Genomic DNA, 27,876 nt, shown 5'->3' with positions numbered 1-27,876 from the left:
AAAATATCAGAATTCTTTTATAAAGGAAGAAACTCGCGTCTTTAATGTAATTAATTATTCATGGATGCATTCAAAACAAATCCTAAAAGGAGGATTAAAACTACCCTTGTCTGTCAGATCATTATGAAGTTAATAACAAAAGGTACAGTACATATAGTATATACACTCCTCTATAACTAATGTTGGGAGGACAAAAAATAACCAGAATATTTTGAGCCCAAAAAAAATTTCGTTGCTGCAGAAATTTTGATAGAAGAATCACCTCTTCAACACTACCTTGATTCACAGTCAACTACCTACCAATATGGATCCTTTAATGAAACTCACTGAGCTTTGTACAAAATTGCTATAATATCTGAAAGTTCAAAAAGGCTAATTGCACACTTCCAGAAATGAGGAAAATGTCATGAGCATAGAGTGGATGACATGCAATAAAAGACGGATGCTTGAAAGATCAGGTCCAGTCATTGTAGGCAAGCTACGTTGATGATTCAGCATCTGATAAACTTGCTCAAATATGGGTCGCACATGCATCGCAATCATGGGGTCTGAGGGATTAATGGCAGCAGCCACATCCATCATCCATGCAATCTTTCGTGAGGTATCATTGTTAATATCACATGCCAGTTGCTGCAGAAGTGAAAGCACTACTCCTTGGGTCAAAGGAAGAGGAACCATTGACAAAAGTCCATGTAAATCAACCTGCTTCGCAGAAATGGTGTGGTACTGTTAATGCTCAATATTTTAATCCCCGACGTCAACAGAAAGGAACTTTAGTTTAAGGCTAAAAATTTAGAAAATAAGGTCCCATAAAACAACTTCGTGACAAGATATTCTTGACATGTAACAAACGACCAATTCCAATGTTAGATTGAGCATCAGTGTAGAATTAAAGGTTTAAGGTGACTCTAATGATTTTGATGACAACTAGTCAACTAAGATAATATGCCCCTTTCTAATTCATACCATGGTATCAATCACAAAGATCAATAGTCGGGTTCATAAAGTAAGCATAGTCTCTGGCATACCATATAGGAAATCCATTTCAACATTGCACCAGCTGAAGTACCACTTTTTTAGTTATACTTATTAAGATTTATAGAAATGTTTTTGGCATACCTGAGAACATAACCAAGATACAATCGACACATCACTTCTTTTTAGAGCCCCGGTGAAAGCTTCCTCAAACTTCCGTTCAGTTATCAACCTTGCTAGCTCTTGTTTGGGATCGAGAGGCACTTCAACCTTATATACAACACAAATTGTAAGAAATGATTACAATGCAAACTCAAATATGAAAGCCAATCGTCCTGCGAGTTAATAGGACTTTTACCCCACCTTTTCACGAAGCAGAGGTCCATTGTTCAGCTGAATGGGCAAAGGATTTAGTGTGCCAGAGTTAGCTCCTGCAGTTGCATATGCCATTAGCTTTCTCTGGCCCTCTAGCACTTCTCTACTCAAAGTTTGAGTAACTGATGAAGCTGAATTAATGGATTCCTGCAAATTGCATAACAGGGAACATCAACACTGGGAAACAAAGAGAGTGGGCAAAGCTAAACTAAGAGTAAAATATGGCATATCTGTAAATTTTCTTTTGAACTCACTACCAGTATGAATTAAGCAACAAAGATTTTTATCTCTGGTAAATATATTATCTACATTGACATAACATAAAAGCATACAGAATTACAATCGAGAAAAATACAAAAGTTTACATGCTTCCTGCAGTAGGTTTGATGGTATGACCAAAATAGCGGACAGCAAGTGCGAGGTCCACACAGAGAACTTTAACTAGTATGTTAGGATCCAATTGCAAGGTAGATGTTAATTGCTACAGGAAAACTCATCTACCTGAACCGTACACAATTTCAGTTTGGAACAGTTACAAGTGGTCTATTTGGGTTGAAGACTTTTAAGCCTCTTACTCATCGGGTTGGGTATAGGGTATAAAAATGATAATCATTAACCAAATATATCACACAAACCCATTTTGTTTGAATACCCCGTGTTTTGCACCATTCAACCTCACGATTTACCAGCGAAATCTCCATCACTGCCTATATTTGCATTCACTTCCCTAATTGATTGGGTTGGTTCTTATTTTACTCCATACCTAATCCAAACCAAAGGGCAAACACCACTCACATCAGATGTATGGGATTCCAATGTGGGTTTATATGCAACGTGAACAATGGCTAGCTTTTGTTGTAGGGTTGTCCTAAGGTTTATATCATACTATACTATCATAATACAACCATTGAAATCGTCCACAGCCAAAATTTTAGAATAAATAGCCATTTGAAAACTTAAGCTCATAAAATTAGAAAGCATTTTAGGAAGTGGATTCAGATCCTCTCCTAAGCATGACACATCCAAACAGGAGCCGATACAATTCCACTTAAAAGTAATTTAACTTTTTCGGAAAATCACAGGTATAGACAGAATGCATTTATGCAAAGAAGGTCAACCCTAGATCTCTTTGAACAAACATGCTCTCTATTTTAAAAATATCAAAATGCTTAGTGATCCAAGTTAACTCTGTTTTCTCATACCATTATTCTCACTGATCCTAGATTCTTCAACTCTATATCAATAACTTTCTTGAATACTGCTGACCCTGAACTTTTTCCTTTTAAGAGAGTGGCAACACAATTTCGTCCAAATGCAAACGAGAATGTTGCTACAGAAGACCAAAGGAACAAGAGAATATCAATGAGTACACTTACCCTTAGAGTCATTGCCAGTGAAGTGTGCCCAGATTCAAGGCGTTGTTGCACTGCAGTTGAATGTTCAACCATGCCCTTTTGAAATGTAGAATCAACTTGGTCAAACATTGCTTTGCATGATTTCTCAAATGCGGGAACCACTGATATTTCAAAACTGGATTTGAGTGAATCCTACAGAAGAAATTATTTTACAATGGTGAACATGATGAAATTTTTTTTACAAAGAAAAATGCCAGATTGACCCAGATTGAATGAATATACAACATAGTTCAAGTGAAAGCAAGTGAGGCACCTGAAGCACTTGTTTTCCAGTCGTCTGAAACTGTGCTTGAATTTGCCTGGCAACAGTGGCTTCAAGTTTTGCATTGACTGATTTATCAAGTTGATTTACTGCCTTATCACCTACTCCTCTCTGGTAAAAAGTGTCTATTAGATCCACAATACAACTTCATTGAGTTCAATCTAACACCCAAGATATATATATATAAACAATTCACTAACCTGGAAAGACTCTACAATGGCTGAAGATATTATTTTCTCAATAGTGGGGGTCATTGCATGGACTGCAGCTGGACCCACTGAAGCTATTTCCTTCTTTAGTATTATCTCCAATATTGCTGGTAGATCCTTATTCATAAAGTTACTAATCAAACCTGTAACATGCTGAATACGATCTCGTAACAACTTTTCATTTTTTGCATTCTCCTCTTGAATTCGAGCCCACAAAACATCCATATTGGCCTTGACAGCTTTTTCCATAGTTCTCCCCAGGGCTGCCTCAAGCCTTCTACCTTCTTTTGTAACTGGAACTGTAACCATCATTGTCATTTGCTTCTGCATCTCTTTTTGCATAGTCAATAACTGCCAAGCAAGGAGAAAAAAATCTTCAGCAAGTAAAACTACCAAAACATACCAAGTACAATCCTGTAAAATACAATTTCTTGGCTTATCCTATATTGACTTGGTTAAAATTCAATAGGTGTACAAACATATACATCCTACATGCCCTTAAGCTCCTAATATATGGAAATATAAGCTTTAATTGATGGTCACTTTTCAATGAACATGTACTACAAAATCTTGGCATCATGAGGCTTTTTCCTAAAAATATACAAAATGCATTACAACCTCCACATATTAATACATTGAATATAATACAGTATTAGTTATTCATGTGACCAGCACAAAACTCCTGAACGATACCTGATTAATTGATTCTTGCATTGCTAGAATTTGATGAAATGCATTTTCAGCAGATGGGAGGTTTGAACTTCCACCTACTTCATTTGACAAATCAACTGAATTGCATGCACTTGGAGATGGGGAAGATGGACCAGATGCTTGAGAATTTTTGCCCTTCTGTCTCTTCCCTTTTGTGTTAGGTGCAGGTGAAGGTGGTACTGTCATGGATGCAGATGAGTTAGAAATCTTTTCGTGCACATCTTTTGTCGAGTCTTGCAGTCCATCCTCACCAGCATTAGAAGTTTGGGAAAGTGATTCCCCTAAACTGAGATCAACTTGCCCTGGTTCCCCTGTAATATAAGTTCCCCCTGATATTGCACAGCATTCTCGCGTCATCTCAATACCAAGATCTGAAGCCTGAGAGCAAAAGTATTTTTCTTTAACATCAGAAAGTAGGTTTTGTTGTGATCCCTGATGATTATACTCATCGCTCTGATCAGGTGTAGCCTCACCGACCACCTTCACTTCTACTTCAGCATTACCCAAATCAACCACATCTGGGATCTTTGTATCTCCTTCACTATTTCTATCAATTATATTTGTCTCAGGGGGAGAACTGGCCTTAATGATTTCAGAAGGAGTAACCAGGTGAGTTGGTTGCTTAAACATAACAGAGGGATTAAGTACGCTCGAAATATCATCCTGTTTGACTTTCTCATCATTCTTCAAATCATTATTCATCAGTGGTGCATCAGACAAGTTCCTATGAATAGTAGGCATTTGTCTGTCAACTGAATAATCATTAATGGATTGGTCCCCAACATGGTCACCCAAATTAGATTGTGAACTCCTGAAATCAGACAGTTTCCTAGACAACCTTGGGCTCAAAGGAAGAGGCGGAGATGGAACACAAACAATATTAGCATCACTACTGGATGGAGCCGAAGTAGGTCCCTCAATATAGCCAGAGCTTAAAGGGTATCTTCCAGCAAGTGCACTCTCAGTGCTACCACCTTGTGACATTGTTTTGGGAGCAGAACTGGCTGACGACATTTCAGATGCTCTAACACCAGATGAGTCCACAGTACTGAATCCATCAGCATCTCGGGAAACAGAGGAATCTGGCTTCTCTAGTCCCACATTTTCAAATGGTGGTGGCAGGCATTGGGCTAAATCCAAAGCATACTGCTGAATGGCCTGTGTTTGAACACAATAAACCTGAACAATATGTTCACCATGAGGTAATATATCACTTGTCCCAGTAAAACTCAGAATGGGCATGGTCACAGTAAACTCAGCTATATAATCCATGCGTGTTGATTCAGGATTAGAACCATATTCTAAGTGTACAGCATATATAGCATTCCTCTGAGCATTTGCAAGTAAAAGCAGACCTGCATGAGACAATGCTGCAACTTGATTAAAGAATGAGTCCTTAACAGATGGTTGAGCTGAACTCCTCAACTCCAATGTCTGCGTGCATTTCCATGATTCAGCATCACTTGGAAGTAGCCAACCTTCTTCACTTGCTGAGACCCAAAGCTTAACTTCCCGATTTTGAGGTCCCTACAAACAGTTCAAATAAAACCACATAATATAAATATAAGTAGATTAGAAATGTATAACAAAAATCACAACCACAATGTAAGTAAACTTTATATGCTTTTAGACAAAATAATATGAAGGTTACCCTGATTGAAACTATATATTTTTCAAAAAAATTGCATATCGCATACTTCTGGACATAGCAAAATCAGCAATACCTAATCAACATGTTAAAAAACTTGATGAAAGAACTTACACCAGTTATAAGAACAATATGATCAGGTCGGTGGGGAGCAGTGAAAAATGTAGCAGAAAAAACAGGATGCCCATCATGTGGTCTCATCACCGCAAGTGGCTGTGTCTTGCGATCTTCCCAGATCTTTATCTGTAGTATTTGACAATTGCCAAAAAATAAAACTAAGACATACTACAAACTAAACAAAAATATAAACTGGTAGGACATAGGAATAATGAGGATGGTGCACTCAATTGTTTAGTCATCTATGCAAAAGTATCTCATTACGTATAAAATGTTCCTCAAACAAATATAAAAAATTAGAAAATCACAAAGAGAAAGAAATAGAACTGAAAGAAACAACACATAGTAGTTACTTAAGGCAAGAAAATACAAACCGTGCCATCATGTGATGCAGATACCAGACGATTTCTCATCCATTGGCACATTGACAAATCAGTCACCTCTCCATCATGTGTTCCCACCAGCTGAACACCATCTATGAGCTTGTCAAGAGGACACCTCAGAGTGTCCTCTGTCACAAAGGCCTCACCATTTCCAACTTTTGTGGTGTCAATTCTTAGAACATGTCTTCCCATACCAATTATCAAAATTTCCTATAAGAAAATGCATGAATTAATATGACAGGAATGGAAGGAATAAGGTTCAATCATCACTTCTTCAAGCTTCGTGGAAGAGAACTATGAAGCAGGATATGGAGCATTTACTTGTTTGTGGCAGTGCCAGCAGATTCGAGGATTTTCAACTTTCTCCTCTCCCACCATTTGGATAGCGATAACAATATTGGCAGTAATTTGAGGCTTATCTTCATCATCAGGACCTTCAGAGATCTTCCACACAAAGACACGGCCATCTGTTCCAACACTGTAGGAAAAGCATGTTAACATAAACCATTGACAAGAAAACTAGGTCATTTAATTATTTCAGGTAACAGAAACTACCTAGCCAGGAGATGAACATCTTCAGCAAAGAAAGCCAAGTCTGTGACCCTCTGATTAGAAAAAGAAGAAACAAATAAGTGAAAGATGGACTATCATCATTTTAAGGGCATCAACCTAATACACATGTATAGCACACTACAATACAAGTTGCAAGTCAAGAGGCGGCAAATATGATTTTTTTGTCTATATATATTTTTTTATTATTTTACTATTATCTCTTTTTATTTTTTTTAATTTGCGTTTTTTTAAATAATTTCTTCTTCATGTTATTTATCTATCTCTACGTTCTTCTTCTTTTTCTTTTTTCAGTACTCTTTTCTTTTTGGAAAAAAATTTATTGAACTGGATAATTTCTTTTTTTTCTTATCGTTCTTACTTCAATATCATTTTAACCTTGTATTGTATTATCTGATTTGTAATAAAAATAATAACAAAAATAATTAGTCTTAAGACTTTTGAAAGATAAATATTATAAAAATAAAATTGATCTTTAAAATGCTAAAATATAATTTATAAGTTGTAATTGATTTTATATAATTTAAAGAAAAATTAATTTTTTGAAAAGAAAAATCAGTTTATAGATCAAAAAATTGGTTTTCTAAATAAAAATAAAATTTTATGTGCAAAAACTAATTTTTTTAAAACTGATTTTGTATTTAAAATTAATTTAGCTTATTATCCAAAATGAAATTTTTTATTAATATTTATTTTTTTGTTAATATTAATCGTATATATTTCTACATATTAATAATAAATTTAAAAATAAAATAATTATAATTATAAATTTTATTTTAATATAAATACTGTTATATAATTTTTTATTAAAATTTTTGGCCCTTTCAAACATTTTTTTTAAGTTTCTATTGTTTCTACTCCTACATACTCTCATTCTTTATTAAATTAATTTGTACCAGAAATTTTGAAATCACATGACTATTTTAGTCATTTTATATAATATTTTAGTCTTGTTCATATATATCCAAACATAATACTAAATATTACATTATTATCTTATACATTATATTTAAATACAATACATAAAAAATAATTTTTAATGTTTCTATTCTATTATCTTTAAATGTCATATTCTATCTTATCTCTAAAAATAAACGCTTACTTAAGACATAAATCCTCAATTTTTTTTAATAAGAGGAGAATTTCATTAAGACGAGGGGAAGGATAATACAAAAAAAAAGAATAAGAGTTCCTCTACAGAAGAGCAAGACAAAAATAATCCAAAAGATTTATATAAAGCATACCATTCTAATCTCTCAGCATGTCCGAGAGGGATAGTACTCTATAAAGATCATAAACTTTATAATAAGGTAGTTTTACGGTGGCATTGGTTTTGGTGATTAAGGATGACATAAATTTGATCAATAAATAAAATATTGATACATGATAAAAAAATTAAATTTAAAATCAAAACAATTTTTTCTCTTATAATTTTTTATAATTATTTTTATTAAAATAATTTTTTATAATTATAAAAATAATTTAAAAATATTAAAATAATTTTTTAATTATATTTTTTTGTGGAATTCAAACTATTATGAACTTTCAAGTTTCTTTTCACATATACACCACCTTTGTAAGTAAGAAACAACCTCAAAGAAAGAAAAATCAAACTTTGAATATAAACTAATAACTAATAAAATCAAATGCACCCTTATTCCAATTAATGTAATAATGGATCCAAAAGTAGCATCATCCTTTGGTTGATCCTAACCACTATCTTCAACAACAATGACCAACCTTCTCCTCTTCAACAACAATGACCAACAAGATTGCCCCCATCACCACCACCACCAGACTTGTTTGGTGTTATTTTTTTAAAATTATTTTTTATAATTATGAAGAAATTATTTTCATAAAAATAATTATAAAAAATGATAAAAAAGAGAATCATTTTGATTTTAGATTTTTTTTTTGTCATGTATTAATATTTGACTTATTAGTCAAAGTTATGCTATCTTTAGTCACCAAAACCAATACCATTATAAAACTTTCCTTATAACAAATATATATTAGGCGTCTAATCCTCTCCATCCCATATGACCCTTAGATTCTAGTGCCAATCTCTTTCCAATGGTACCATTTCGAAGGTGAGTCATGAGTCAATCATGCAAATAATGTTCATATTTAATAAATTATGATACATTTATGAAAAAACCCATTAACTATCAAACATTTACAACTCGCCTAGCAACTTCCAACATTGAGTTCAATAGATAACCCAAACTCAGACATTATTAAACTGTATTGTATCAAACAATCATAAGCTAGTTTTTTGCAAAAGTGCATGATAGATCAAATCAACATTTGCCTATTTCACCTCATTAACTAGCAATAATCAACCATATAAGATACAACCATGTCCTGGTTGCCTATGGAACGATTCCAGGTTCAAAATGGCTTACTTTTGCTTTATTTTATAATCTTTCATTGGAAAACCAGTCAAGCATCAAAAGAGAAAACAAAAAGAACCATACCTGTCATTTGTGAGATAACATGGAACTAACTTATGTTTTGCATTAAAAAATAACTAAATTTTCTTACATACCAAATCAACAACAGAATTCTTTCACTTCACTATCTCATAAACAACCCAACACATTTCTAAAATTCACCTTAATTCAAGATTCTCCTCCACCTTTCTTACTCTTATTTCTCAACATGATGTTACATTCTTAAATATACGTAAAAACAAACGCATTACAAGCACAAGAGTAACCAAAAGAGGAAACGAACCTGATTGTGGCCTTTGAGAAGGGACCTAACAGCTGTGTGAATATTAAGCACTCTAATGTTCCCTTGCTTCAACCCATAGCAAATGTAAGACTTGTTAACAGCTATTTGCCTTCCAAGAACCAAGTTAGGATCCGAACCATATTTCGTTATCGGCGCCACCTCAAGCTGCGGCTGCACCTCCTTGGTAAGCCTCACGTCCACGTCATACACAACATGGTCCCCCGTCAGGCGCCTCCCTCTCGGCACCTTACTGCTCGCCACGCGATTCAGCGCAGCTGCCGCAGCGTTCGCGGCAGATAACATCCCCATCGAGGAGATAGGGGCGGAAGCCACAGCGGCAAGATTGTTGAGGCAGTTGCGGTGGCAGTTGCGTTGTTGGTCGTGGTTGGTGAGGAGGATTAGACTGAGAAATTGTCTCAGTCATATGGTTTTTTCGATCTCCCTCAACCAAATTCTTCTTATCTAAGCACCTGAATTGTAATTTTTTTAATGGAAAAATAACAACAAAGATAACTTTAGTATATTAGACACAAAAAACACTATTTATATTTGAGCATGTCACTCGTTAAACCTTAAAGTCAAAATAAAATAGTATCTAAAATTTAAAAGATAATATATCTAAAATTCAAAACATAATTATCTAAAAACCAAAAGATAATATATGGTTTTATTCTCACTTAGTTCCAAATAAAAAACAATAATGATTTATTCAATTTAGCATTTATAACAATAAATAAGATCACTATTATATAAATTATTTAATTTAAAATAATATTATTTACGATTATAATTAATATTAATATATGTATTGTTCATAAACAAATTAAAAAATTAAAATAATTTTCTAACAAGGTTGTCATCCTCCTTGAAAAAAAGATGAAAATAAGAACTAGCTAGAGGGAAATAAATTACAAGAAATGGAGGTAGTATTTTCAATTACTGAATGATTAGAAGTGTATTATTAACTAAATTACCATGGTTTCTTAAATATATATTATTTCATTCGTTTTTTGGTCGACTTTGACATGTGGTATCGAAATAAGTTTATATCAAAATTTTAAGTATTGAAAAGTAGATATGATTTTTCTGAAAAAGAGTAAGTTCAACCTGAAAATTACTTAATTAGTGTTAAGATAATTTATGTCGAAATTGCTAGTAATAAACGACAAAGAAATAAATAATAAAATAGGAAAAGACAATCATAAAAGCACAAACAAAGTAATAACAAAATTCAAAGTTAAATGAAACTGAACCAAATAAACTAAAGAAAACAAATAAAAAATCGACTTCTAATACTCACATATACTACTTGCACTCTATGTTCATCCGTTATGTCACAGAGATTGGGAATTTGATGAGATTATGTAATTATCTAATGTTCTTGATTGAAGTCTGAATTTCTACTATTTATAAATCACAAAAATAGACTTGCTATGGAGCATGTTTGTCTACGGTTTTCTTTTTTTTCTCAGCCATAACATTGTTTTATTTGACCATAAAGAATCTTGACCCTTAAGTTTTGACATTCACGTCTTCTTTGGTCAAAGTCCCACGTTTCTTCAACTTGTTCCTCAAATTTTTTATTCATGTCCTTCACTCAACTTGAAGGTTCAACAGCAAGTCTTGATGATCAAAGAAAAGAAATAACTACCTTTTTGACTCCGACACTATTTGTACCATCCTTCTTCGACTTTGACTTACCTATCTTTACTTTTGTAGTTGAAACACTATTTTTATGGTCGAAACCACTGATAACCGAAAAAATCTATTTTTTTGTACCAGCATATACAAATTAAAGAAATGATAATTAATATCTAAAAGACTTTAAAATTATGTTTGATTTTGAAAATAGAATAAGACAAAATACTGAAAAAATGACACAAGAAAAAAGATACAAAAAATAATATTTTTATATTTTGTTTAATGATAAATCGAATATAAGATAGAACAAAAAATAACAAATCTTATTTACCTTATTTTTTTCTTCATACAAAATTTAGAATAAAAAATAAAATAATACTCACTAATGCTCTACTAACTTCCAATACACTTTGGAATCTGGATAACTCAAGAGTCATACAAAAACAATAAATAATTTAATATTATGATTGGATTGAAATTTAGGAATTTACTTAAATGTTAGGTATCCTTAATTATAAAGATAAAGATGGATAATATTCAACACTCATAAAGAAATATGACTAACCTTATTATTATTTTTAATTTAAAGTTTGCATTTAACAACTTTCTAAAGTTAAGGATAAATATAAATCGAATAATATCTATAAATTTAATCTGATTAGTTGAATGCGAATCAAATTAAAATTATCATATTCAATCCTATGAATTAGTATGTAACTTTATCTTATCCAATATATTTAATTGAAAAAATTTTAAGTATATTAAAAATATCGATATTTCAATTATTTTAATTCTTAATTTAAATTAATATATATTATATATATTTTTTATAATTCAAATCAACAACCACTTAAAATTTTTCCTATTTAATTAAGTATAATTAACCAAAGCTTTAATGTTGCGGTGCACATGCCAGCGATGCCTACAGGCTACAGCACTTTTCTTTTATTTTTTATTAGCTTTCTTATAAGTCGTTATTTTATTTACCAATCAAATCATTATTTAATTTCAAACTCCTTATCCATTTTGGGGGTGGGTATCAAACTCAAATATATTAAACCGTTGATTATTTGTGAGTTGCTCATGCAATTATTACTTTTCCTACAATTATATACGGATTTGAGGAGCTGCACTATTTGCAACTACCAGAAGTGTAAGATTTAATTTTTTAAAGAATTATTGAAATGATGTGCCACCTTTTCTGTACAATGAGTCAATGACACTTCCATTGTAACTATCAGTCACTTTAAACTATTGTAAATTAATAAATCATGAATCAAGCTACGGTATTCTTATTTTTAGTTTTTTAAAAGAATCTTCTCTTTATTTATTTTTTTCACTAGTTTTGTTTGGGAATTTCATTATTATATATTGTTGTTGGTCCTTAGTGATTCTCTATTGTATTTCAAAATTAATGTCCGATAATAAATGAATTCTACATTTGGAGAAACAAAATAAAAGGGTCTATGATAAGTTGACTATTACAAAATTCACATAATTAATTATAAATGTTATGTTTTACCAATAACCAAGAATGCCATCTTAGATACCAATGGTGTGTATAGATATATTTTAAAATAATAAGTAAAACTAGATTAAAAAATAAACAATTATTGTGAAATGGAATAATAAGGATGAAATTATTTTAATATATTAATTATATTACTTGTTATAATAATATTATGTAATCTTTTTACGAACATCAATAGATGATACTGAAATTTAGATTTGGAATGGTATATATTAAGTACTGCTCAAACCTTTTACTGTTGAACTTTATAGACTAAGTATAGTGGTTTTTTAGCTTTAATAAAAATGAGAATCAAATAATCTTAAATTAAAATATTAAATTTGACAGTGAAAAGAGATGTCAACAAACAAAGATAGCAAATGGATGCAATGGTAATAATATTTTCAAATTAAATTCACATTCATTACTAAAATAGAATAGAACTAAAAAAATTATAGTATACTGGTTAATTTTTAATAGTTTTGAACATTTTGATTATTCTATAACAAAAAGTTAACACTAATTTTATTATGAAAAAATTATTTAAAACATATATATATGTAGATATATGATGACTAGTTTTTTCTATTGGTCATTATAAATTTATTATTAATAAAAAATTTTAAAATTTTTTTATTTAATATATATAAAATAAAGGGTGAATACCTATTTCGATCCCTGATAATTTTTTTGAAGGATTATGAAGCTTTCAAGAAAAAAATATTCATTTCGATCCCTGATAATTAACTTTGCGAGATTGATGAATTTTCTATTAATGATTTTTCAACAGAACATGCTTATGAGACTAGTTAATCGTTAATATATTATCCATTTAAATTTTATAAGTAAAAATAATTTAAAAATTACTAATATTTTTTAGTTTTATAACAATAAATTTAATTTATGTATTTAAAAAAGATAACAAAAAAAAACTAACAATTATCCCTAAAAGATAATGAGACTTTCAATAAAAAAAAATTGTCAATCCTAATTGACTCTTATCGAATAAATCAAGGATTTAACATGCTATATATAGACTTATTCTATATATTGACAGAAAGACTAATAAGTCTCATAGAAATAAAGTTTAAGAGCCAAAATTTTTAAAATCTTGTTGTCATAGATTTAGAATTTTTTTTTTAAATAAACAGATTTGAAACTTAAATTTTTTGTATTTTTAATAAAAAAAATTTCAGTTTGCAATATTAACATAAAGTATATGTCTTTAAGGTACAAAATAGATAATTTTTTCTTCTAGTTATAAAACATTTTTATTTCACATTTAATAATGAGAAAAATAATAATTTTTTAAATATGAAATAAAAAGGGCAATTCACCTAAATAAATTGTTTCACCTTCAAAATTACACAAATGCATTGTTTCTAAAACGAAGACGCAAATACATTGTTTTACATATTTATGGAAACCGCTACTAGTGTGGCAGCATGGAGACCGCTGTTTCCTGCCACGATTTTTGCATGATTATGATTGGTCATAAACCGCTATTACTAGTAGTGGTTTATGTGCATTAGGACACGTGTGTAAACCGCTAGATGCAGCGGTTTACGTTGAATATGAAAACAAATAGTAAAACTAATCTTTATCTAAAAAATAATTACAAAACAAATAATTGATGGTACATACTATTTAAATAATATCATAAATAAAAAAATTTAATTTATCATTTCACAATATAATTTAAAAAATATAAATATGCATGTAATAAATTTTTTATTTGTATTTATTATTAAAAGTCAGACTAAATTACAAATAAAAAAATGCAATACTCAAAGTATTAAATTATATAAATCAAGACTAATTTTTTTTATTCTCATCTCTTTTAAAATTTATAAATAATAAAATAATTTATTTTTAGCCAAAAGTTCACTAAATCATATATTTTTCTCTTTATAAATTATTTTATTCTCTTTTATTTATATCAACCATACAAAAGAGATTCGGAGAGTATGGAACATGAGTTGTGTTCTTTGCCACTGACATTTGAAGTTCTAGCTAAATGAATTTTCTTTATTTGTGCAACATTGTTGTCTTATCCCAAAAAATAAAAACTATTTGTATTTTATAGTTGATTGATTGAATAAATAATAGTGATAGCATCATGATTTTGATGAATAAAATAAAAAATATAAATATGCAAGTAATAATTTTTTATTTGTATTTATTGTTAAAATGAGACTAAATAGCAAATCAAAGAGGGAGTATTCACAGAGTACTAAAATATATAAACTAAGACTAATTTTTTTATCTTCATTCCTTCTAAAACTCATGAATGATAAAATAATTTATTTTTATTAAAAAACAGTGAATTTTTTTTATTTGATTTGCTATTTTTAGTGAAAAATATTCATTATTTTTTACTAAAAAAAATTATTTTATCATTCATGAGTTTTAGATGGGATGAATATAAAAAAAATTAATCTTAGTTTATATATTTTAGTACTCTGTCAATACTCACTTTTTGATTTGCTATGTAGTCTTATTTTAATAATAAATACAAATAAAAAATTATTACATGCATAGTTATATTTTTTGTTTTATTTATCAAAATTATGATGCTATCACTATTATTTATCCAATCAATTAACTATAAAATACAAATAGTTTTTATTTTTTGGCATAAGACAATAAAGTGGCACAAATAAAAAAAAGTATAGCAAAGAACACAACTCATATTCTAAATTCTCCAAATCTCTTTTGTATGGTTGATATAAATAAAAGAGAATGAAATAATTTTTAAAGAGAAAAATATATGATTTAGTGAATTTTTGGCTAAAAATAAATTATTTTATTATTTATTATAAATTTTAAAAGAGATGAGAATAAAAAAATTAGTCTTGATTTATATAATTTAATACTTTGAGTATTGTATTTTTTTATTTGTAATTTAGTCTGACTTTTAATAATAAATACAAATAAAAAATTTATTACATGCATATTTATATTTTTAAAATTATATTGTGAAATGATATATTAAATTTTTTTAATGACATTATTTAAATGGTATATACCATTAATTATTTGTTTTGTAATTATTTTTTAGATAAAAATTAGTTTTACTATTTGTTTTCATATTCAACGTAAACCGCTACTGTCTCTAGCGGTTTACACACGTGTCCCAATACACATAAATCACTACTGATAGTAGCAGTTTATGACCAATCATAATCATGCAGAAATCGCGGCAGACAACAGCGATTTCCATACTGCCACAACTCAACGTAATCCGCGGCTAGCAGTAGCGGATTCTGTATTTCTATAAATCACTACTGTCAAAAATGATTTTTATAAATATGTAAAACAATGTATTTACATCTTCGTTTTGAAAATAATGTATTTACATAATTTTAAAGGTAAAACAATTTATTTAGGTGAATTGTCCAAATAAAAAAATCTTCGCAGCAACCAAAAACTAATATGGGCCGCAACCCACTCTATTACATTGAGGGATACAGGAAAGGTCTCCAAATCCCTTCTAGAAGCCTTCCCTACAATCGCGCTTACATAATGCCACGTCACCATGATCAGTTTATTGTCAGTCTCTTTTTCACCCCCACGCAGCTACCTATCTCATCCTCCGTGGCATACAAAATGACACTTTTACCCTTACTCCTTTGACTACTATATAAATATAAAAATTTAAATTTTTTAAAATTTAAATTTTATTGTAAAAATAAAATATAATTTTTTTATTTTTAAATATTTTTTTATATTTATTTTTGGTTTCATATATAAAATTAATAATAAAAAATCAAACTTACTTTATAAAATAAATTGAAATTTTAGAAAATTTAAATCCTAAACACAAACCCTTATACTTTTCTTCGCTCATCCTACATTTGCAAATAGCCAACACACTCTCGTACAGTCCCAATATTTTCATTTTTCCCATTTTACCCCTCGCCGGAAAATCACAAACCTCAACATTTCTCCGATCTAACCCTCCGATGACGGCAATACTCAGCCTATCCACCGTTCCCGCTGTCAACTTCTCCTTCTCTAGCAACAACCGAGCTTCCAACGAAAGATTCCACCGCCGTAGTCCGATCCGCGCCGTCGCTTCTCCGGTGCCGGCCACATCGGCTAGCCTCTACGAGGTTTTGAGAATCGAGCAGGATGCGTCGCTGACGGAGATCAAGTCTGCCTTCAGGAGCCTGGCGAAGCTCTACCACCCCGACGTTGCGAGCGTGAGGCGGTTGCCGGATTCTGACGGCGACTTCATCGTGATACGGAACGCGTACGAGACGCTATCGGATTCTTCAGCGAGAGCTATGTACGATCTGTCTCTGGCCTCCCGGCAGCGGAGGTTTCCGGAGCCATTGAGCGTGAAACGGAATTCCGATCATTACTCGACGCGAAGATGGGAAACGGACCAATGCTGGTAGATAGAGTTAAAAAAATAAAAAGGAAAAAAAAAAGAGATTAGGTAAGGTGAAAAAGTTGGCTTTACTTCTGCTATGAACGAAAGACAAGTAGTGGATTTCTTAAGGACAAAGAGAAGGTGTTCGTTGCTTTGAGAGAGTGAAGGTGGTGGTAATGGTAATGGATATGTAACTACGATGTAAAAAAAAAAAGAAAAAATGAAATATAAATATGAGCAATAATAGTGCCGGTAACATTTGTGATTGATAGTCATCAACTAGCTATCAATGATGATTTGATGGTATAAGATTAGTGTAAGATTTTATCCAATGACTCATATTTCTCTGCTGGTTACATGCTGGTCAAAATGCAATAAAATTGCTGACCCCTAAACTTTTCCTATAAATATTGGTTTGCCAATTTTGGCTTGCTTCTTTTTTCTTCCCCTGTGAGTGATATCTGCTGCTGTTTTGCATAAACCAACAAAATGGTACAACGAACCTGAAGCACAAAAAAGAAATTTTCAGTCACCCCAAAAAAGAAATGGAAATTTTTTACACGACATTAAAAAATTAAAATAATGAATTATTTATTGGGCTCTTTTTTCACTCCCCACTATATGATTCTAATTCATAATGTTTTTTTTGGATGGAGTTGAGTGAGCATCCACTGCTCCCGCTACTCCATTGATACCTTTGTTGATGGATTTTATGTTTATTTAATTTAATCAGCGGCTGAAAACTTCTCAAGAAACATGAGATTTTTAGTTATATGATGGCTAAAATAGTTTTGATAAATTAAAAACAAAAAATTATACCCAATGAAACCAGAGATAAATCATAATAATAAGTTTATTTTCGTTAGAGAGAGTCTAGAAACTAATTCTTTATGCAATCAACTAGCCAATTTTTTAAAAGATCTAATTTTAAAATTTTAAAAGCTAGTTTTATGTTAAAAAACATGAAGATGCTCAATTTTAAGATGGGTGTTTTTTTAGCATAAAACTAATTTTTTAAATTTTCATATTTTTTTAACATAAAACTAGTTTTTAAAATTTTAATATGATAATTTTTTAAAAAGTTGACTGCTTAGTTGGATATAGAGTTAATTTCCTAAAGTGTATATCGTTAATTCTCATTTAATCATTTATAATAGATGCAAGAAGAGTTTAAGACCTACATTTGAACTTTTAAACACTTATATTGACTAAAATTGGTGGCTGTATAATTGCAGTTAATATAAAGAATATACCTTGATTGCTTTCCTAAATAAATTTAGGGCTTGAATGATGGTGTATGTTTTTATGTTTAGATAAAAATTCAAACCAAATATGGCCTCTCTTTTTTTTCCGTTACAAATAAGAGCTGTTAGAAGCTTAGGACATGTCCCTAAACCTTGATAGAACATTTCAGTCTTTGCGTGAACTACAAGGTAAAACGTACAATTGTAAAAAATAACATTTTAATCTACTGTTTAGAATCCTATATCTCCGTGGGCTCTCCAAAATCTAAAGGATACATAAATTACTCTTCATGTAAAATTCGTGACACGATCATGTTCCGAACATTTTTACATTGGAAAAGGCACTTAATGATGACGAATTGGGAAATCTCACTACTTTCTACATGGAGGGTTGGTTAACCTTTTAATGATGACGAATACACAACGTCACAGGTGCTGGTTCATACCCGATTTTGGCCTGATAAAAGGAGTAAATCTTTAGTGTTTTGGCATTTTTTTACCTGTATGCCTAATGAAGATTGAATTTTATAACCATCATTTTGCTTTTGTTTTCTTAGTTTATTTTTATATAACTATGACTATTTTATAGATTTATCATTTATACATATATCTACTATACTAATAATTTCGAAATGGCTATTATGGATAATGAACTTGGTGCTTTCGAACTGTAAAACTTAACACAACTCTTAAGGCGTTAACCATTAGATTATAGTTAATTTTTTTAATTTTTGTATCATAAAATATATATATCTATATCTAAATATGCAACTTGATGGAGACACTATGCTCAACAAGGTGCTTCTATTATATATAAAATAATGATGCTTCTCTCTAATAGCAAAAGATATCAGAATTCTTTTATAAAGGAAGAAACTCGCGTCTTTAATGTAATTGATTATTCATGGATTCATTCAAAACAAATCCTAAAAGGAGGATTAAAACTACCCTTGTCTGTCAGATCATTATGAAGTTAATAACAAAAGGTACAGTACATATAGTATATACACTCCTCTATATTTAACTAAGGTTGGGAGGACAAAAAATAACCAGAATATTGACCCCAAAAACAATTTCGCTGCTGCAGAAATTTTGATAGAAGAATCACCTCTTCAACACTACCTTGATTCATAGCCAACTACCTACCAATATGGATCCTTTAATGAAACTCACTGAGCTTTGTACAAAATTGCTGTAATATCTGAAAGTTCAAAAAGGCTAATTGCACACTTCCAGAAATGAGGAAAATCATTTACATGTCATCAGCATAGAGTGGATGACATGCAATAAAAGACGGATGCTTGAAAGATCAGGTCCAGTCATTGTAGGCAAGCTACGTTGATGATTCAGTATCTGATAAACTTGCTCAAATATGGGTCGCACATGCATCGCAATCATGGGGTCTGAGGGATTAATGGCGGCAGCCACATCCGTCATCCATGCAATCTTTCGTGAGGTATCATTGTTAATATCACATGCCAGTTGCTGCAGAAGTGAAAGCACTACTCCTTGGGTCAAAGGAAGAGGAACCATTGACAAAAGTCCATGTAAATCAACCTGCTTCACAGAAATGGTGCGGTGCTGTTAATGCACAATATTTTAATCCCCGGCGTCAACAGAAAGGAACTTTAGTTTAAGGCTAAAAATTTAGAAAATAAGGTCCGATAAAACAACTTCGTGACAAGATATTCTTGACATGTATCAAACGACCAATTCCAATGTTAGATTGAGCATCAGTGTAGAATTAAAGGTTTAAGGTGACTAATGATTCTGATGACAACTAGTCAACTAAGATAATATGCCCCTTTCTAATTCATACCATGGTATCAATCTCAAAAATCGATAGTTGGGTTCATAAAGTAAGCATAGTCTCTGGCATACCATATAGGAAATCCATTTCAACATTGCACCAGCTGAAGTACAACTTTTTTAGTTATACTTTTGAAGATATTTATAGAAATGTTTTTGGCATACCTGAGAACATAACCAAGATACAATCGACACATCACTTCTTTGTAGAGCCCCGGTGAAAGCTTCCTCAAACTTCCGTTCAGCTATCAACCTTGCTAGCTCTTGTTTGGGATCGAGAGGCACTTCAACCTTATATGCGACACAAATTGTAAAAAATTATTAAGATGCAAACTCAATTATGAAAGTCAATCGTCCTGCAAGTTAATAGGACTTTTACCCCACCTTTTCACGAAGCAGAGGTCCATTGTTCAGCTGAATGGGCAAAGGATTTAGTGTGCCAGAGTTGGCTCCTGCAGTTGCATATGCCATTAGCTTTCTCTGGCCCTCTAGCACTTCTCTACTCAAAGTTTGAGTAACTGATGAAGCTGAGTTAATGGATTCCTGCAAATTGCATAACTGGGAACATCAACACTGGGATACAAAGAGAGTGGGCAAAGCTAAATTAAGAGTAAAATATGGCATATCTGTAAATTTTCTTTTGAACTCACTACCAGTATGAATTAAGCAACAAAGATTTTTATCTCTGGTAAATATATTATCTACATCGACATACATAAAAGCATACAGAATTACAATCGAGAAAAATACAAAAGTTTACATGCTTCCTGCAGTAGGTTTGATGGTATGACCAAAATAGCGGACAGCAAGTGCGAGGTCCACACAGAGAACTTTAACTAGTATGTTAGGATCCAATTGCAAGGTAGATGTTAATTACTACAGGAAAACTCATCTACCTTAACCGCATACAATTTCAGTTTGGAACAGGTACGAGTGGTCTATTTGGGTTGAAGACTTTTAACCCTCTTACTCATTGGGTTGGGTATTGGGTATAAAAATGATAATCATTAACCAAATATATCACACAAACCCATTTTGTTTGAATACCCCGTATTTTGCACCATTCAATCTCATGACTTACCAATGAAATCCCCATCACTGCCTATATTTGCAGTCACTTCCCTATTGCTACTGGCTAGCACCACCTCTTCCAACCTCCCTCTACTTCGTGCACCAAAAGCCACCAACCGTTGCCTCTCACTCCTACAGATGGTGTTCACCTCGAAGTGCTTCATTCCACATTCACAGCAGCTGTATCATCAGATTACGATTCAGAGGTCTCCATGACTCCAACAGCCACAATCTTGCAGCTACACTCCTGCAAAACCTTGCTGCGGAACTTCCCCTTTCCCACTATGTTATAACCTACTAAGCGCAAATACTAACATGTACACTTGGCACGACACAACATGTAGACACAATTTTTAAAATAGCAGGTCACTGCACAAATTTGAGGTTGCTCAGCTGTATCAGTTTCAAACACCTTGCAATGAGAGAGTCCCTCTGTCCAATATTCGACGCAATTTTTACATCCATCCCTCATTACCTTACTAATGCTGATGTTTTTCTTTCACTAAATCATGTCAGTGATCCCTTTTCATGGCTACTTTGGATCTACAGTGTAGGTTAACCGGCTTTCGTACGCTGTTTTGTGGTTCATTATTGCATGCACAGGAAACTTTCATTGCCTTCATTGCATCACTTCTGGCCTTTACCGTTGGATCATTTAAGTTTAGTTTAAATGTTGTTTGGAGATTCTGTTGATATTGAGTGCCTCTTCTTCCAAATCATAGAACTGTTCAAGCTGATGGTCACTCCAACTGGCTTGTAGTGCTATCTTTTCCAGGCATATCCCGGAATGAATATATGGTATCTCAAAATATGAATGAATATATCTTAGGATTAGTTTTGTTATAACCTTTATTTCCATAAACGTTTACTTATTTAATTAGGATTTGGATTTTGTTATTATAAACAAGGACCTATACTTCATTTTGTCACAACATATTACACCAAAATACTATATCCATATATTCAGCATGTTTTGCTTCAGTATCTAAAACATGAAATATAAAAATACGAGGTAACCCAAAAAAAAAAAAAAAAAAAAAAAGTACTATACTATCATAATACAACCATTGAAATCGTCCACAGCTAAAATTTTATAATAAATAGCCATTTAAAAACTTAAGCTCATAAAATTAGAAAGCATTTTAGTAAGTGGATTCAGATCCTCTCCTAAGCATGACACATCCAAACAGGAACCGATACAATTCCACTTAAAAGTAATTTAACTTTTTCGGGAATTCACAGGTACAGAGAGAATGCATTTATGCAAAGGTCAACCCTAGATCTCTTTGAACAAACACGCTCTTTATTTAAAAATGTCAAAATGTTTAGTGATCCAAGTTAACTCTGTTTTCTCATACCATTAATCTCACTGATCCTAGATTCTTCAACTCTATCAATAACTTTCTTGAATACTGCAGACCCTGAACTTTTTCCTTTTAAGAGAGTAGCAACACAATTTCGTCCAAATGCAAACGAGAATGTTGCTACAGAAGACCAAAGGAACAAGAGAATATCAATAAGAACACTTACCCTTAGAGTCATTGCCAGTGAAGTGTGCCCAGATTCAAGGCGTTGTTGCACTGAAGTTGAATGTTCAACCATGCCCTTTTGAAATGTAGAATCAACTTGGTCAAACATTGCTTTGCATGATTTCTCAAACGCGGGAACCACTGATATTTCAAAACTGGATTTGAGTGCATCCTACAGAGAAATTATTTTACAATGGTGAACATGATGAATTCTTTTTTACAAAGAAAAATGCCAGATTGCCAGATTGAATGAATATACAACATAGTTCAAGTGAAAGCAAGTGAGACCTGAAGCACTTGTTTTCCAGTTGTCTGAAACTGTGCTTGAATTTGCCTGGCAACAGTGGCTTCAAGTTTTGCATTGACTGATTTATCAAGTTGATTTACTGCCTTATCACCTACTCCTCTCTGGTAAAAAGTGTCTATTAGATCCACAATACAACTTCATTGAGTTCAATCTAACACCCAATGGCTGAAGATATATATATACACAATTCACTAACCTGGAAAGAATCTACAATGGCTGAAGATATTATTTTCTCAATAGTGGGGGTCATTGCACGGACTGCAGCTGGACCCACTGAAGCTATTTCCTTCTTTAGTATTTTCTCCAATATTGCTGGTAGATCCTTATTCATAAAGTTACTAATCAAACCTGTAACATGCTGAATACGATCTCGTAACAACTTTTCATTTTTTGCATTCTCCTCTTGAATTCGAGCCCACAAAGCATCCATATTGGCCTTGACAGCTTTTTCCATAGTTCTCCCCAGGGCTGCCTCAAGCCTTCTACCTTCTTTTGTAACTGGAACTGTAACCATCATTGTCATTTGCTTCTGCATCTCTTTTTGCATAGTCAATAACTGCCAAGCAAGGAGAAAAAAAATCTTCAGCAAGTAAAACTACCAAAACATACTAAGTACAATCCTGTAAAATACAATTTCTTGGCTTATCCTATATTGACTTGGTTAAAATTCAATAGGTGTACAAACATATACATCCTACATGCCCTTAAGCTCCTAATATATGGAAATATAAGCTTTAATTTAGATGGTCACTTTTCAATGAACATATGTACTACAAAATCTTGGCATCATGAGGCTTTTTCCTAAAAATATACAAAATGCATTACAACCTCCACATATTAATACATTGAATATAATACAGTATTAGTTATTCATGTGACCAGCACAAAACTCCTGAACGATACCTGATTAATTGATTCTTGCATTGCTAGAATTTGATGAAATGCATTTTCAGCAGATGGGAGGTTTGAACTTCCACCTACTTCATTTGACAAATCAACTGAATTGCATGCACTTGGAGATGGGGAAGATGGACTAGATGCTTGAGAATTTTTGCCCTTCTGTCTCTTCCCTTTTGTGTTAGGTGCAGGTGAAGGTGGTACTGTCATGGATGCAGATGAGTTAGAAATCTTTTCGTGCACATCTTTTGTCGAGTCTTGCAGTCCATCCTCACCAGCATTAGAAGTTTGGGAAAGTGATTCCCCTAAACTGAGATCAACTTGCCCTGGTTCCCCTGTAATATAAGTTCCCCCTGATATTGCACAGCATTCTCGCGTCATCTCAATACCAAGATCTGAAGCCTGAGAGCAAAAGTATTTTTCTTTAACATCAGAAAGTAGGTTTTGTTGTGATCCCTGATGATTATACTCATCGCTCTGATCAGGTGTAGCCTCACCGACCACTTTCACTTCTACTTCAGCATTACCCAAATCAACCACATCTGGGATCTTTGTATCTCCTTCACTATTTCTATCAATTATATTTGTCTCAGGGGGAGAACCGGCCTTAATGATTTCAGAAGGAGTAACCAGGTGAGTTGGTTGCTTAAACATAACAGAGGGATTAAGTACGCTCGAAATATCATCCTGTTTGACTTTCTCATCATTCTTCAAATCATTATTCATCAGTGGTGCATCAGACAAGTTCCTATGAATAGTAGGCATTTGTCTGTCAACTGAATAATCATTAATGGATTGGTCCCCAACATGGTCACCCAAATTAGATTGTGAACTCCTGAAATCAGACAGTTTCCTAGACAACCTTGGGCTCAAAGGAAGAGGCGGAGATGGAACACAAACAATATCAGCATCACTACTGGATGGAGCCGAAGTAGGTCCCTCAATATAGCCAGAGCTTAAAGGGTATCTTCCAGCAAGTGCACTCTCAGTGCTACCACCTTGTGACATTGTTTTGGAAGCAGAACTGGCTGACGACATTTCAGATGCTCTAACACCAGATGAGTCCACAGTACTGAATCCATCAGCATCTCGGGAAACAGAGGAATCTGGCTTCTCTAGTCCCACATTTTCAAATGGTGGTGGCAGGCATTGGGCTAAATCCAAAGCATACTGCTGAATGGCCTGTGTTTGAACACAATAAACCTGAACAATATGTTCACCATGAGGTAATATATCACTTGTCCCAGTAAAACTCAGAATGGGCATGGTCACAGTAAACTCAGCTATATAATCCATGCGTGTTGATTCAGGATTAGAACCATATTCTAAGTGTACAGCATATATAGCATTCCTCTGAGCATTTGCAAGTAAAAGCAGACCTGCATGAGACAATGCTGCAACTTGATTAAAGAATGAGTCCTTAACAGATGGTTGAGCTGAACTCCTCAACTCCAATGTCTGCGTGCATTTCCATGATTCAGCATCACTTGGAAGTAGCCAACCTTCTTCACTTGCTGAGACCCAAAGCTTAACTTCCCGATTTTGAGGTCCCTACAAACAGTTCAAATAAAACCACATAATATAAATATAAGTAGATTAGAAATGTATAACAAAAATCACAACCACAATGTAAGTAAACTTTATATGCTTTTAGACAAAATAATATGAAGGTTACCCTGATTGAAACTATATATTTTTCAAAAAAATTGCATATCGCATACTTCTGGACATAGCAAAATCAGCAATACCTAATCAACATGTTAAAAAACTTGATGAAAGAACTTACACCAGTTATAAGAACAATATGATCAGGTCGGTGGGGAGCAGTGAAAAATGTAGCAGAAAAAACAGGATGCCCATCATGTGGTCTCATCACCGCAAGTGGCTGTGTCTTGCGATCTTCCCAGATCTTTATCTGTAGTATTTGACAATTGCCAAAAAATAAAACTAAGACATACTACAAACTAAACAAAAATATAAACTGGTAGGACATAGGAATAATGAGGATGGTGCACTCAATTGTTTAGTCATCTATGCAAAAGTATCTCATTACGTATAAATGTTCCTCAACACAAATATAAAAAATTAGAAAATCACAAAGAGAAAGAAATAGAACTGAAAGAAACAACACATAGTAGTTACTTAAGGCAAGAAAATACAAACCGTGCCATCATGTGATGCAGATACCAGACGATTTCTCATCCATTGGCACATTGACAAATCAGTCACCTCTCCATCATGAGTGCCCACCAGCTGAACACCATCTATGAGCTTGTCAAGAGGACACCTCAGAGTGTCCTCTGTCACAAAGGCCTCACCATTTCCAACTTTTGTGGTGTCAATTCTTAGAACATGTCTTCCCATACCAATTATCAAAATTTCCTATAAGAAAAGGCATGAATTAATATGACAGGAATGGAAGGAATAAGGTTCAATCATCACTTCTTCAAGCTTCGTGGAAGAGAACTATGAAGCAGGATATGGAGCATTTACTTGTTTGTGGCAGTGCCAGCAGATTCGAGGATTTTCAACTTTCTCCTCTCCCACCATTTGGATAGCGATAACAATATTGGCAGTAATTTGAGGCTTATCTTCATCATCAGGACCTTCAGAGATCTTCCACACAAAGACACGGCCATCTGTTCCAACACTGTAGGAAAAGCATGTTAACATAAACCATTGACAAGAAAACTAGGTCATTTAATTATTTCAGGTAACAGAAACTACCTAGCCAGGAGATGAACATCTTCAGCAAAGAAAGCCAAGTCTGTGACCCTCTGATTGGAAAAAGAAGAAACAAATAAGTGAAAGATGGACTATCATCATTTTAAGGGCATCAACCCAATACACATGTATAGCACTACAATATGAGTTGCAAGTCAAGAGGCAGCAAACCAGCAACAACCTTCTAATAAATAACTACTAGAACTTTGCTGCAATGAACAAAAGGCAATGCTACCTTTGACTCTTTGAAAGTAAATCTCCCTAATAAGCAAATCAATGCTAAAATGGAAGTCCAACAAAGAGTTGGGTCCTGTGCCTATCGATCTATTATTCAGTAAGATAACATGATTGTACCATGACTGTGATTCAAACTCCAGATTCATCCATTTAAAATACAAGTACATCACTACGCACAAATCCTCAACCTTTTTTTTTTTTTTGATAAAAGGAGAATTTCATAAAGATGAGGGGAAAGATAATACAAGAAAAAGAATGAGAGTTCCTCTATACAAGAGCAAGACAAAAACAATACAAAAGATTTATCTATAAAGCATAGCGTTCCAATCTCTCAGCATGTCCGAGAGGGATAGTACTCTATAAAGATCATGAGCTTTATAACAAATATATGTTAGGCGTCTAATCCTCTCCATCCCATATAACCCTCAAATATTATAAAGGAACATTTTGGATTATTCTGGTGCCAATCTCTTTCCCAATGGTACCATTTCGAAGGTGAGTCATGAGTCAATCAAGCAAATAATGTTCATATTTAATAAATTATGATACATTCATGAAAAAAACCCATTAACTATCACACATTTACAACTCGCCTAGCAACTTCCAACATTGAGTTCAATAGATAACCCAAACTCAGACATTATTAACCTGTCTTGTATCAAAAAATCATAAGCCAGTTTTTTGCAAAAGTGCATGATAGATCAAATCAACATTTGCCTATTTCACCTCATTAACTAGCAATAATCAACCATATAAGATACAACCATGTCCTGGTTGCCTATGGAACGATTCCAGGTTCAAAATGGCTTATTTTTGCTTTATTTTACAAACTTTCATTGAAAATCCAGTCAAGCATCAAAAGAGAAAACAAAAAGAACCAAACCTGTCATTTGTGAGATAACATGGAACTAATTTATGTTCTGCATTCAAAAATAACTCAATTTTCGTACATACCAAATTAACAACAGAATTCTTTCACTTCACTATCTCATAAACAACCCAACACATTCTTAAATTTACCTTAATTCAAGATTCTCATCCACCTTTCTTACTCTTATCTCCCAGGATGATGTTACATTCTTAAATATACATTAAAAAAACAACACATAAATATTAAGTCTTTCATTT

General features: G+C 32.6%; 3 protein-coding genes across 3 annotated transcripts in view; 1 reads left to right on the top strand and 2 right to left on the bottom strand.

Moving 5' to 3' along the window:
- Positions 1-173: 173 nt before the first annotated feature.
- The window catches only part of LOC110272363 (enhancer of mRNA-decapping protein 4), a 28,201-nt gene continuing 498 nt past the window's right edge, over positions 174-27,876 (bottom strand). The window contains exons 2-13 of the mRNA XM_016076313.3: positions 26,515-26,564; positions 26,281-26,437; positions 25,951-26,169; positions 25,574-25,702; positions 23,794-25,338; positions 23,087-23,446; positions 22,872-22,991; positions 22,585-22,755; positions 20,368-20,526; positions 20,149-20,274; positions 19,317-19,731; positions 174-296 (exon numbers count right to left, since the gene is read on the bottom strand). Of these exons, the coding sequence (XP_015931799.3) occupies positions 19,423-19,731; positions 20,149-20,274; positions 20,368-20,526; positions 22,585-22,755; positions 22,872-22,991; positions 23,087-23,446; positions 23,794-25,338; positions 25,574-25,702; positions 25,951-26,169; positions 26,281-26,437; positions 26,515-26,564 (3,345 nt within the window). The 3' untranslated portion in view covers positions 174-296; positions 19,317-19,422. The remainder of the gene's footprint in view (positions 297-19,316; positions 19,732-20,148; positions 20,275-20,367; positions 20,527-22,584; positions 22,756-22,871; positions 22,992-23,086; positions 23,447-23,793; positions 25,339-25,573; positions 25,703-25,950; positions 26,170-26,280; positions 26,438-26,514; positions 26,565-27,876) is intronic.
- Positions 296-9,710, bottom strand: LOC107458017 (enhancer of mRNA-decapping protein 4). Its single transcript, XM_021135219.2, has 12 exons — positions 9,402-9,710; positions 6,651-6,700; positions 6,417-6,573; positions 6,087-6,305; positions 5,710-5,838; positions 3,930-5,474; positions 3,228-3,587; positions 3,019-3,138; positions 2,727-2,897; positions 1,339-1,497; positions 1,120-1,245; positions 296-702 (listed from the first exon to the last, which is right to left on the bottom strand). The coding sequence occupies exons 1-12, from the start codon at positions 9,708-9,710 to the stop codon at positions 373-375; spliced, it is 3,675 nt and encodes a 1,224-aa protein (XP_020990878.1). The 3' UTR covers positions 296-372.
- On the top strand, positions 16,434-17,177 carry LOC107458308 (chaperone protein dnaJ 11, chloroplastic). The gene has a single exon (XM_016076548.3). It carries the CDS (start codon positions 16,518-16,520, stop codon positions 16,953-16,955), a length of 438 nt encoding a protein of 145 aa, XP_015932034.1. The 5' UTR covers positions 16,434-16,517; the 3' UTR covers positions 16,956-17,177.

Source organism: Arachis duranensis, chromosome 1 (assembly GCF_000817695.3).
Source record: "Arachis duranensis cultivar V14167 chromosome 1, aradu.V14167.gnm2.J7QH, whole genome shotgun sequence".
NCBI lineage: Eukaryota > Viridiplantae > Streptophyta > Magnoliopsida > Fabales > Fabaceae > Arachis > Arachis duranensis.
This window is presented reverse-complemented; position numbering and strand designations above follow the sequence as displayed.